Source organism: Danio rerio, chromosome 5, assembly GCF_052040795.2.
Source record: "Danio rerio strain M-AB ecotype USA chromosome 5, GRCz13ab, whole genome shotgun sequence".
Taxonomy (NCBI): domain Eukaryota; kingdom Metazoa; phylum Chordata; class Actinopteri; order Cypriniformes; family Danionidae; genus Danio; species Danio rerio.
Genome location: NC_141025.1, coordinates 46,860,257 through 46,874,076, shown reverse-complemented (window position 1 = coordinate 46,874,076; position 13,820 = coordinate 46,860,257). Strand labels below are relative to the sequence as shown.

Sequence of the window (13,820 nt, the reverse complement as noted above, 5' to 3'; positions counted from 1 at the left end):
TTTAATTGAATTTAATAGTCCTCACTTTAGATTAGGTCTCAAAACTGGATGAAGTTGAGTTAATAAAGCATTCATTAACATACAAATTAACTATTAGTATATGCCTGAATAAATGTTAATTTGAATAGTTTATAAATCATTTAATAACTCATTCTGAATTATCTTAAAAAACAACCAACTATGCTTAAATAACTGGTTTGTAAATAATGCAATACTTAGTTTTGTAATGAAAAATAAATCATTAACAAAGTATGAAAGAACAATTATTAAGCACATTATAAATGTGATTATAAGCCAAGAGTACAGCATTTGCAGCTGCAGTTATAAACTGCTTTAATGTTAATAATGTAGAGTTAATGCTTAACAGATAACGAATTCACTATTTGCTAATGCTTAATAAATGGTTCATAGTGTGTAGTTATTATAAAGTGTTACCAAACATTGTTTTGTTTTCCACTTCAGAAGAAATATGTCAAAATAAGAGTTTTTCCTTAATACAAGTACAATTATCTGGCAGTAAGTGAAATGACTAGGGGTGTACGAATCACAACTCACAGATCAGAACACACGTGACCGTTGGATTAATAACTTTTTTTTAAACTTGTAGGTTAAAACGGCATGTACAACAATTGCAGAGAGATTGCCTACCGCAGTGTATGAAAGCATTTTGGCTTAGCTGTAAAATATAATGACGGAAAAAGTTGTGGTGGAACCTAAAAAGCTTTTTTAGATCATTAATTAAAGGTGTTTTCTGTCACTGTTTGTTTAGTCTGCATTAATGCATTCAGCGTACAGCTGCACAATTAAACGTTAAAATATCGCAATCTCAATTCAAACCTGCGCAACATGAATGATAAACGATAATGATTTGCATATGTTTATTAATCCTTTAAAAGTCCTGCATTCAAATCTGCATTTGGTCAAAAGATATTACATATTTACACTTTTTTTCAATTCATTACAAACATATAAATAACACGGAAGTACTGGGAGAACAGTTTATAGTTCAGATATAAACACTGATGTTTATGGTAAAGATTAAAATCACCATTTATTGTAGCTTGAAGCTGGTGAATGTTGTAGCAATTACATTAATTCATCAATAAGGGGTGACAAACAACCATTAAAATTATGTCAGAGAATAAGTTTAAAAAAATGAGATTTGTGATCCGTTAAACCACAAAAAATAACCTTCTTTTCTTTTTGAAATGTAGATATTTGGACTAAAAACTAAAATTCTAAGTGGGAAAAAAATGCCATAAATTTTCATGAACTGTATAAATTCTGTGTAAATACAGTATTCAGTAAACATTCAGCACTGCTCCGCATCTCGAGGTTCATGTTACTTTTATTGTGTGGTGTTTGTATCTGATGTTAGTATAACACATCAACATTCAAACAAATTATCGCATTCAAAAAAAGTTTGTTCACATGGATGTATTGAATAATTGTTCATGCCACCTTTTCTTACTTTTTCAGCCAGTTTCTTCAACTTTCTTCCTTTTATGAGCAAAAACTTTTGTAAGTAAAAACTGTTCGGTATTTCTTATTTTGGCCGATTTAAACAATTATAAACAACATAAAACAGAAACATTTTGATGTTCTGATAGTGATTTCTATGTGGAAGAATCACTTCATAAAAGAGTCTCACGTCATCAATAACGTCATGTGACACCAACCTATACAATTTGCACTGGTGCTCCTTCATTTTAGGTGGGTGCTCCTAAATTCTTTGTGGTGTTCCTAAATTTTTGAAGTTCAGAGCCCAGGTGCTACGAAGTAAAACGTTATCTTCAAGCCCTGTAAAAAAACTAATAAAACTGCACAACTTAAAATAAATACTATATAATAAACTCAGACTCACCTGGAGGTCTGTTGAAGGGGCCGGTGTTGACGGGCTGCTGCTGCATGGTGGGAAGGCTCCTCTTGCCCTGCACAGCTAACTGTAGGTTTTCAGGCAGAGGTTGGCCTCGTCCCAGAATCTTGTACGCCAGGATCTGAGCCCTGAGTTGCTGTAGCTGGACTGGGCTGAAGGCAGACTGACCCCTGGCCTGCTGTCCCATCCCCTGCGGATCCATTGGCATCATGGGCGACTGACCCTGGGACATTTGTGGCGGGGTCGGCCCTCCTCCTGACATGGGGCTAGGCACATGCTCCGGCACCTGGCCCATCGGTGAAGGGTGAGGCGACATGTATCCTAAAAAGCAAAAGAGGAAAAGATGTATTCTGTAGAAATGATGCGACGTGCTGTCGAATTTATCAGTTTTTCTTTTGCTTTGATTCTCTAGTATGGATTCACAATATATCTTGGCGGCTATATTGTTATCGGCCGATAGATTTTTTATTTTTTTTTTTTATGTTATCGGTCCGGTCTCAAAATTAGGCTGATATCTTTATGCCAATAAATTATGTAATTGTACTGAACTGCCTGCCTCACACATGCGTGGGTTGAACTTGTTCAGACATTTTGAGTGCACTATAACGAGCTTTCCTCACATTAAGAATTTCTTCAAAGCCCGTCCTTTCTTTGTGTGGTATTGCTGTGCATTAACATCTCAGTAAGTAACCATATTCCTTATCATTGCAGATTATTTGACTGAGTGTAATTATGTATTTTGGTTTAAAACACCACAGAAAAAATATTACATATGTAAGCATAATAGCAGCGATGCACACATGCTAAACAACTCGTTGGGTTGTTTGTAATATATTTTAATTATTTGTTATTAGCAACGCATTGCTTGCAATTTGTTGTTGATGTAAGACTGTATACAGTTTGATCTGCATATTTGTAATGATTAAAACGAGCGCACATGATGGCTATCAGCACGGCGCACACACACATAGTGAGCCGACATAGACATGAATCCAGCATAGTGGTTCTCAACCAAATTCTATATAATTTTACAAGTCTCTATATAATGCACTGTGTTTGTCATTAAGTTATCAGTGCTCAGGTGTGGTGTCAAAATGTGACTCAGAGGACAAATTTGACTATGATAAATCTGAAGGTTTATCAAAAACCTTTCAATGATCATTATTCCAGCAATTGACAAAGCATGAACATAGAAGTGTTGTCTGATTGACAAGCAGCAGCTACATGTTCAAATGAATCTAAAACTCCAAATGGGACAAATTTATGCCGCATTTTCTAAAATAATACTATCTGTATTAAGCTTTTCGCTTGTACAGTGGCTTTGAACTATCAAAACATCTCTCAGAGCGCTTTTCCGGACATTACATATTTGGACATATGTACATTACTGTAACATGTTTTATTTAAGAATATTTGAGCTGGTTTTAGTTCTTAATTTTTTTTACATTTATTTTAATTTTATTTAAATTATATATTTTACTTGTCTGTTATTTAAATCCAATTTTGTCATTTAATCTATTATTTTTATGCAACAGTCAAGTTGCATGTTCATTTGCTATAAAGAAAAGGAAATGATTTATTTTTGGTATGCTGATTTCTGTGAGGGGTGTCGAGGTGGCACAGTAGGTAGCAAGATCGTCTCACAGCAAGAAGGTCACTGGTTCGAGCCCCGGCTGAGTCAGTTTGTATTTCTGTGTGGAGTTTGCATGTTCTAACCATATTTGCGTGGGTTTCCTCCGGGTGCTCCGGTTTCCCACACAGTCCAAAAGCATGCGATATGGGTGAACTGAATAAGCTAAAATAGATGTAGTGTATGTGTGAATGAAAGAGTGTATGGGTGTTTCCCAGTGTTAGACTGCAGCTGGAAGGGCATCCGCTGCGTAAAACATATGCTGGATAAGTTGGCAGTTCATTCCATTGTGGCGACCCTGATTAATAAAGGGACTAAGCCGAAAAGAAACTGAATGAATGAATGATTTATGTGAAATGGTGAATATAAGTCTAATCACCTTGCAATATTTATAACATTTAGTAAATAGTTATAAATAATATTTAGAAAAATATTTATATTTATCGGCTAATATCAGTTATGGACATCCAAATCTTAAGAGTTATCGGTTATCGATAACGGACTAAAAATTTGTCAGTGCATCCCTATTCTCTAGTTTTTGCGTTTTGTATTTTTATGTGCACACATTTTAAGGTATGCAGTCATGATTGCCACTACTTGGTGACATAATACTTTGAGTGGATATATGGAAGCTTCACAAGAGGGAGAAAATATTCCCGACAGAAAACTTGCTCATGAACAGCACATGTTGGTCACAAATATGATACCAACAGTAAGCTGCTTGGTTTTAGAATGTTTTCATGCTTGTAGTTTAGTTCTCTTGGTTCAGTCGGCCTATTAAATTAATGGAAAAACTGTTTGTTCGTTGTTGTTTTTTTCTGATTATAAGTATAAAGAAATATGTACAACATTGTTGTATCACAAAAACAACATAAAAAAACATCTATAAACATAAAAAGCAATTTGCCAAGAGAATATGCATTACAGCCTTATCTGACGTATTCCATCATTGTATAAAAAACAACCTAAAATTTCCATAACTCCTCCATCGGAAATTTCTTGGCAAAAAAATAAAATAAAATATCCATTTAGTTCTGGTTTTCTTACAGTTCATAATGTTATTTTTAAGGCATAACACAAAGGAAAACACTTTTAGAACATGTAATTGTTTTACATGATATTCATTAATTTTCCTTCGGCTTAGTCCCTTTATTAATCTGGGGTCGCCACAGCAAAATGAACCACCAACTTATCCAGCATATGTTTTATGCAGTGGATGCCTTTCCAGCCACAACCCAACATTTGGAAACATACCCACTCTTTCACACTCATACAGCACGGCCAATTTAGCCTACCCTATTCACCAATAGCGCATGTCTTTGGACTTGTGGGGGAAACCGGAACACCTGGAGAAAATCCATGCTAACACAGGGAAAACATACAAACACAGAGACACACAGAAATGCAAACTGACCCCCCTAGGGCTAGAACCAGCGACCTTCTTGCTGTGAGGCGATCATGCTAACCACTGCACCACATTGACACCTATCATGACATATATATGAAGGGTTCAGATTCAAAAACCTCTAAATGCCATGTTCTGCTAAAATGAGCATTTTTTCCAGCCTTCTATGTTTATATTCTCGTTTAAGTCAATGAAAATAACTCATTCATCATTTTAACAGTAAAATTACAGAGCCTGCACATAGGAGTCGGAGAAAATCGTTATTTTCAGTAGAAAACGGCCTTTAGAGGTTTTTGCATCTAAACTCTTCATATGTTTTTTAATTTAATTTACCAAACATCTAAGCCAGGGGTCACCAATCTTGGTCCTGAGGAGCTGGTGTACCTGCAGGGTTTAGCTCCAACTTGCCTCAACACACCTGCCTGGATGTTTCAAGTATACCTAGCAAGACCTTGATTAGCTTGTTCAGGTGTGTCTGATTAGGGTTGGAGCTAAAATCTGCAGGACACCAGCCCTCCAGGCAGGGCCGGAGTGGGACTTCTTTTCAGCCCTGGAGTTTCAAGTCTTAGACCGGCCCACCTCAGTTCACGACTGACTATTAAATAAGGTCATTTCCAATTCAGTTTCTAATGACACTATCACGTCTTTTTCAAGAAAACAGCTGCTTTAGAACTTCAAATATTCAACAACCCAAACAGTATTATATGTCTTAACAATAAAATGAAAAAAATAAATGAATAAATAATAATAATTACTCAGGTAAGGTTCAAACATGGATCAGCGGCGTCTAGCTTACCACTAGACCACCATGGCGCTGTTACGATGACATTCAAATTATGTCACATTTATTACATAATGTGAACCGTCATTTATTCATTAATATTAATTATTCGAATTCTTATATTCACTAAGATGCTGGTTTTTGGGGTTGAATGATAGTTACATCATCATTAACCTGCAGGCTGCATTTTAATAAATAAAAAGAGCGGAGCTGCGGCAAAATAATGAATAAAAAGAGTGAATCTATGGTCAAATAAATAAATAAATAAATGAAAAAAGTGTGACTGCTGAGAGTGCAAGCAGCTAGGGACACCGGCCCTTGTGGCCAAAAAATGAACTGGTCCACCGGGAATTCTCCAGGTCCTCCCGATTAGCCAATCCGGGCCTGCCTCCAGGAACAAGTTTGGTGACCACTGATCTAAGCAATGCTATCTGTTGGGTTAAACACACTATATGTGTGTACAGTGATTCATTTTTTTATCAATTATGAACTCATGAAGATATCTGTTGCACTTTGTGCCACCACATCCTGTTTTTTTTTTTGTTTAAATCCCACCAAATGTATTTTTATTAAATCAAACTGACAATAGACCCTTTCAAACCACGGAATTCTTGCAAATGTAAATCCACTTTAAGGCTGCTATCAACAAAAAAATGACATTTTGGTTAAACAACTCATTACTGTTAATTGCAGAATACTTAATTATGAACATTAAGAACAAGACGCATTTACAACTGTAAGAGGAACAGATGAAAGAAAAGGTTGCCTTGGCAATAAAGAGAGTGCAAAAGATCAGAGGTATTGTACGAGCATATGAGGATAATTGGTGGAACATAAAGGCAGCCCCTAAAAGTAAGTGCGCAAATAAATAAATAAACACTGTCAGATAATTGCTCCAGCTTCCTCTGAGGCTCAGACACACAGACATCAGTGGCAAAATAAGAGCCTCTTTTGATGAGCTGAACTACAATATAATTCAGGGTGAAATTATAACCGCTGAGTGCTTCATTATTATACTTTGGATTATATGTAATTGTACCTTGACTGTGTTGATCCATAGGGCTCTGTGGAGGACCCATGCCACTGTGCAGTGATCTCATGCCCACCCCCTTCATCTGGCCATAGTGAATATCGTCTGCCATTGCTTTTTCATGCATTCCCTCCATAGGCTGAAAAGAGATGGGAGATTAGACCAACAATTCACACACACAATTAACAGACAACATCAAACCAACCACTGGAAAATGAACTTGAATGAAAATGAACATTATCTGTTTTTTTTTTTTTTTTTTTTTTTTTTGCAATTACTAGAAGATTATTTATTTTTTTAATCAATGCCAAAAATAATACTTTTACTAAATTGAATACTAAATTAAATTGAATACTAAATTAAATTGAATACTAAATGGTACCTTATGCTAGTGATGGCTGACTTCAACACACTGCTTCATGTAGCTTCGAAACCTTTATAAATATTTTGTTTCGAATCAGTGGTTCGGAGTATGCAAAATTAAATTTACATGGTGGCATGATTGCAGTGAACAAAGCTTAGTTATGTTTCAAAACGTTTTGAAAATGTAATGCCACTGGAAGTAATCTGTGTAATACTATAAAATTCATACATGAATCATTCAGATCTCCTCCAGTGCTGAATGACTGAACAGGTTTTAAAGCATTTTTTTTCTTTAAAAAACAAATACATGACAATATAGTAAACAAAACAATGCCAGGGTGATAGAAAGTCAATGATAACAACAACACAAAAAATAAAGTTTCAAAGCATTTGTCTCATCTCCGATTTGTTTTGAGTTGTCAGATGTTTCAATAAGTCAATAATGGAAGAATAGCTAATAGTTGTTCAAAGTATCTTTTAGTTTAGTAGAGCCCACCATTAAACAACAATATATACACCTTGAAAATGTATAAAAGAATGCATATTACGCTGACACTTATAATTAAATGGGTCCCACTTTATATTAAGTGGCCTTAACTTAAAGTCAGGTGCTATTTTTGGTTTCCACCTGGATTTCGCCTGCCCAAATTCAAAAGTTTCTCAAATCCACATGCAGAGATGTAATTGCAAAAGCTTCTTTTCATTTTAAAGAAAACCCTTTGAATATTCATTAAACACTGTTGAAAGTTATTAAAATAATTGTATGTATTGCCAGTGTTATTATAAACCCCTCAAATAATAATAAACCTCTATTTTATTTTTTGTAAACTCAAATTTGTAAGTGTACCTTTTAGGTTCTGTGTGGTCTTGGTTGCTGTAATTAATTTTGGTGGTTCCTGCACATGTCAGTAATCAGGGAAAAAAAATTTATCTATCATAATCAATGTAAAAGTTGTTTTATTTCAACTGATGATGGAACGGAACCACTTATGGGGGTATTTGGCAAGTACGGACCTTAAAAATTTAAAGATTGCGATAAAGTAAATGACATCCCGAACCCGGTACTGGGTATGCAGAGCTTAGTCAACTAATATATACGTACACTGAAATTAAGCATTTTTTACAATGTACTTATGGTTTAAATACATGTTTTTGCATTTTGCTCAAGATTGATTAAATACTTGCATGTAATCAATTTCTGCAGTTACACTGTTGACCATCCCTTACACCTGAAGTCACCCATAAACCTATTCATAACACCAAACCAGTGATTATCCCAACCCGTATCACCTCAAGTGCACCAGAAGTGTTCTGCAATGTATTATTAACACAGTAAGTGCATTGTATATTTATTTTATGATGCAATCACATAGTAGTGAAGGCCACCTAATATAAAGTGGGACTATTTAGGGACATTAGATTGTGAGCTATGTGCATTTATAGGTTATAATTTCAATTTAAAGTTCACAACAAGCAGAACAAAGAAACAATGCAGCTTGTATGATGCAAGTTGTGAGATGCAATGTCAGACACAATGCGCTCAATAGAGCTAGTGATGCTTTGATGGATAGGGTTAGGTGTGGGGTTAGGTGAGCCCATTTAAAAGCATTACATGCAACTAAGATTGCATCTGCACTGATTCTGCAGCCAGATCCCACTCATTCTATTGACCTTATTCTAAAATGCGGAAGTGCGCCTGTTTTCGCGATTGTCTTAGAACTTCCGTTTCAGTCGCCTATGGGAAAAATGACAAGGAATAATAAACGGCAAAAAACGGTCAAACTACTTGCTCTACAAACAAATGTTTGCATGACTATACAGACCAAGTAGAATAATACAACAAGGAAATATCAGTTTGCAACATTAAACAGCGAAACGAGCAGTTTTTAATGTCTAAAAATGAATGCAAGTGAATGAGACCGGAAGTCTCGTGCCAAAAAGATTCAAATGGCAGCGCCCACTCGTCTGCGGAGAATAAGGTCAATTGCATTCATTTTTTTTTTTTTTTTTGGCTGAGTTTTTGTTGCATTTACATAGTTTTGACCACTAGGTGCCGCTAACATGCGCTGTTTTCAATGCTTTTTATATTTATTTTAGTTTTTTATTATTAATATTAATAACAGGATACAGAAAACATTAATTTGTACTAATATTGTGTGACCTGAAAACAAATGATACATATTCATTGTACAGCTAGTTACATAAATGTCATAAAGGATAAGAAATAAAATCAATACATCAAAGAAAAACTAATATTTAATATAAAAAATAAAAAATAAAACAAAAGAAATAAAACAATATACATCTCAAACCATAAGTAAATTATTAAGAGTGTTAGGTATACAAAAAAGATCTGATCATTTAAAAGTAATGCTTATAATGATAATATTATTTTTCAGCAGTTCAGTTGTTTTGGCAGCTTTCTTATTTAACGACAGGCAGACAGATTCATATTAGTTTCAGTTCAATACAAAATGTTCAATAATTAGGCATACGCTCAATCATTTCTGTTTTGAATGCTTCAAAAAGGCGAATCATTTAGAGAAGCAACTGGTTGAATCGTTTTGAATTTTCTTCTACCTTATGCATTGGGTGCATTTCTTGTGAGTATTCTCCTGCTCCTTGGCCCTGCATTGTATGTGGGACACTCGGAGGTCCTGGACTGGGGCCCATCATGCTGTGTACAGAGCCAGGAGAAGGACCAGGTCCAGGGCTCGGTCCTAGGATGGGGCCCGGAGACAGGCCAGCACCCGGTGAGGGACCAGCATGGGACATCCCAACAGGTGGCTCATTGGGGGTGGCCATCTATCAGCTGAGAAGCTGTGAGAGGAATTGACAAAAGTTTAAAGATAATATAAATGAAGCCTTTCCTACCGTATTCTTCAATATTTGAGTAAAATTACGTCTGTGGTTATAAGGTATTAGGTAAACATCAGAAGTTACAGTATCATCAGATTAAAATTGCCACAAACTTTATTTTACCCATGAACTGACAATATGAAGAAATAAGAAAATATGAAGAAGAAGAAAAAAGATGGGTCTATTGGGTTTTTGTCATGCCTGCACTACATTGCTTGGCACCCCAAATGACAGCATTTTCAAGCCAAATGCATCTTATGAAAAGGTTCACTGTAAATTGATCATAAAACTTCATATAAATGCAAGTTATAGGAGCACAAACATTAATAAACTAAAATGCATTTAAGATTATATTTATTATTAATAAATATTACCTATTCAGAAATAATCCGACATGTATAACTTGTTTTAATACATAGAAATATGCATTGTTCTCTTTTAAAATAAAAAGCAACACGCCAGAAGAAACTGCATTACACTCTGCTGTGACTTCTTGCATCATTATATATAAATAACCTGAAACCAAGTTCTGTCATAATACTGAAATGTGTGCAATACATTTTTGATAGTTCAGGGTCCAGATTTTTTTTAAAAACAAATTTCCCCCTGCTTCAAATAATTTAGAACAATTATCAATTATTTTAAGCTATTGTTAAATATTTTACTCCTAACATTGCATTGTTTCATATTACTTTGCATAAGTTTCTTAAGCATGTTGCTTGCTGAAAAAAACAAGCAATTAATTTGCTCTGTAAAACTATCTTATATATAAATTAGCATTAATAATTATTAGATAAACATTTGACTCCCATGTGAGTGCATCATCATCATTACTATAGTAATTATTATTATTACTATTATTATTATTAGCCTATTATGACCTCACCCACTCAGATAAAGGAAACATACATTAAATTGAGTGATTTTGACTTAATAAGTTGCATTGTTTCCTAGCACTGCTTTATTGTTGTTTCTACTATGAAGTAAAAGACAACACGGTAGACCAAAACTTTGACAGGGTTATTTGCATAACTATAACCCGCGCTGTGCTCAGACACGCCCCTCAAGCGGCACTTCTGGAATGAAAATACAGAATCACAAGCCACCAGTATGACAGTAAAGAGTAAAACATTGCAGAGGGTAAGATAATAACACACTTTTATCAAGAAAATGCCCTCTAACATTTAATTACAGACCTTATTTAAAATTACAGTAATTATTCGCGTCTCTATGAACCAACAAGAGTTCATTCACGCAGATCAGCCCAGGCTAAAGACCTGAATAAACAACTAACGTTATTCTGCTGTTGAATGTACAAATGCATTCGTGCAGGCCTATGTTTAGTGTTCAGAGCATGATGACTAAAACTTTAAATAGAGCCTAATTAGGAAGAGTCGCTGTTAACGGTGATATCACACGCAAAAGGCCTATTTTAAAAAGAAGCAATGCAGTGATAGCGGGGTGTTATTTGGAGAGAGTTGCTGTGATCGGATCATGGCTTCCTCGACCTGCTGTCATGACTGTCTCCCCTCACGCCATTGCAGTTTCCTGAAATCTCAAACTTTCTGGGACCTTCCCATCACAGCGCGCCACCAACGCACATTCACAGCAGCTTTTCTGTTTCGTTGGATTACGAAGGTATTTTTCTTGCATTCATAGACGAGTCATTTACTCGCCTGCTTTTATGCTGTCAAAGTTAATAGCAAGCAAGCTTATTTAGCCCCCCGTCTGATATAACAGCTCGCTAACCGTCTGTACAGTTATGTTAGCATGCTAGCTTACCACATTTTATCAGTAAAATGCCCAAAATGCTGCCCGCTGACATATATACATTAGTATAAATGTCCAAGCAAAGAGTATTTAAACCTAATTACCTTCTGCGAGGTAAACAACACAATAAAAGGTCTAGCACATTATTTCAGCTTCAGAAATATGACTGCCATATGTTGATCCCCTCCCCCTTCTGTTTTGCTGACAAGTTGAAGTCCGCGTTTTTTAGTGTTTTCTTATTTCTGATTGGCTGAGAGAGCAGGAAATGCAGTCGCCTCTGTCGTGTGATTGGCTGAAGAACACGTCTATCATTTAGTGATATATTTGGGGGTGGAGGCTGGCGGATACATAACTTTCACTTCACACAACGACGAACGTGCTGGAACTTTCGTCTGTCCGCCAGGGCGTTTAGGGACAAACTCTTCTATATGCTCTCGCGTTCACACACAACGCACAGAATGGGCTTTATTCATACTTTTTTGTGTCCGCGCGTATCTTTTAGAAAGACGCTTTGTTTTATGTTTCGATATTATTGGGAAAATTACATCCATAGCAAATGCATGTGTTGTGTAAGCAGCATGTTACTGTTTGCTACAAAGAGGAAAATGCTTTTAGTTTTCGATGTAAAACCAAGTGTGATGTATTACATTGTATATTTACATTAATTATAATTTAAATGTTAAATTAAATATTTAATGTATAATATACATTTAATTTTTTACAATTAAATTGCTCGTTTGAGCCGAAGTTTGACTCCCATAAGAAATAATAACTTCACGGCTTCTGATTGGTTTAGTCATAGGGGGAATGCTACCAGCTTGGTCCAAATCTTTAAAGACCACCCAACCCTAACAATTTTAAACTTTAAAAGCCTCCTTAGTAAAATATTTAAATGATCATTTGTATGATTATCATGTATTCTGGGGAACAAGATGAAAAACTACAGGAAGAAGAAAAACTCCTTGTTTTTTATTCATGTTGTTAAGTTGTATATTTAAATGATTTTTGTTTGATTTAATGTGAGTCGAAGACGATTTTCAAGCAAAAAAAATAATAAATAAGTGTAGTAATGTAATACTTCCATTTAATGTGAATTATTTAATTATTTCTGAGCAATAAATTAATAATAAATAAAGTAACCGTTATAATAATATGACATATTTTATATCATTATTTAAAGAATAAACAGTTTTTAAAATTTTTTACATATACAGCCTTTTTAGACCAAGGATAATTTAATTTGATGCCATATGAACTGTATACACGGACTGTTAAATGAACCCAATGGGGCTTCAAATACTAGGAATACTTCATTATTTAATTATTTAATATTTCATTATTATTATTTTAAATGTGTATACTTTGCTACAATCTGTCAAGCAATATTTTACACATTTTATCAGCAAGAAGTTTTTTTAAATAATTTAAAATGTATTAAGATAAAATATAATATAGTATAATGTAATAAAATAATATAATATAGCCTAATATAATATAATATAATATAATATAATAAAACACAAAATAATATATTATAGCCAATTATAATATAATAAAATAAAATATAGCCTAATATAACATATCAAAGCCTAATATAATATAATAAAATATAACATAATATAACCAAATATAATATAACATAGCTAAATATAATATAATTTTATAAAATATAATATAATGACTGTTCTTTTATTTGAAGCATCAGAATATGTTGTTGAATTTTTACAGAACGGAACATTGTTACCATTATTTTGACATTTTATTTTTACACAAGTCATTTAAAACAACTAGACACTTGAGTTCTGTATATTCTATATATATTTTTTTGTAGGCTACATTTAAAATCACGTTTGTATATTTTGGGGAATGTCTCATCTTTGACCCATGTGCAGATACTAACCCAAACCTACCCTAAAATACAGGATTCACTGGCCTCTAAGCGAAATAAACCGTAGTTTTATGATGTGACCACTTGAGGGAGTCATTGTTCAAGATTTCAGTGAGTTTTAATCCCGAATACTGTCAACAGCCCGTTTAAAGCAAAGGTAGTTTAAACAGCCAGAGTGATAAAGTGAGTAAATCATATGGATTGTAACTCATTTATAT

General features: G+C 34.4%; 1 protein-coding gene and 1 long non-coding RNA gene across 6 annotated transcripts in view; one reads left to right on the top strand and one right to left on the bottom strand.

Moving 5' to 3' along the window:
- Positions 1-11,917, bottom strand: part of smarca2 (SWI/SNF related BAF chromatin remodeling complex subunit ATPase 2) — a 111,280-nt gene extending 99,363 nt beyond the window's left edge. For 2 of the 5 annotated variants that reach the window (XM_087251350.1, XM_087251348.1), the window contains exons 1-4: positions 11,727-11,909; positions 9,666-9,905; positions 6,732-6,861; positions 1,865-2,197 (exon numbers count right to left, since the gene is read on the bottom strand). In XM_087251350.1, coding sequence (XP_087107476.1) covers positions 1,865-2,197; positions 6,732-6,861; positions 9,666-9,890 — 688 coding nt within the window. In that variant the 5' untranslated portion in view covers positions 9,891-9,905; positions 11,727-11,909. Of the gene's footprint in view, positions 1-1,864; positions 2,198-6,731; positions 6,862-9,665; positions 9,906-11,726 lie in introns of all 5 variants that reach the window. The other 3 variants (XM_087251349.1, XM_087251351.1, NM_001044775.3) reach the window with 2 other exon arrangements.
- The window catches only part of LOC141385594 (uncharacterized), a 63,943-nt gene continuing 61,625 nt past the window's right edge, over positions 11,503-13,820 (top strand). Inside the window, exon 1 of the long non-coding RNA XR_015491704.1 lies at positions 11,503-11,582. This is a non-coding gene — a long non-coding RNA (uncharacterized LOC141385594). The remainder of the gene's footprint in view (positions 11,583-13,820) is intronic.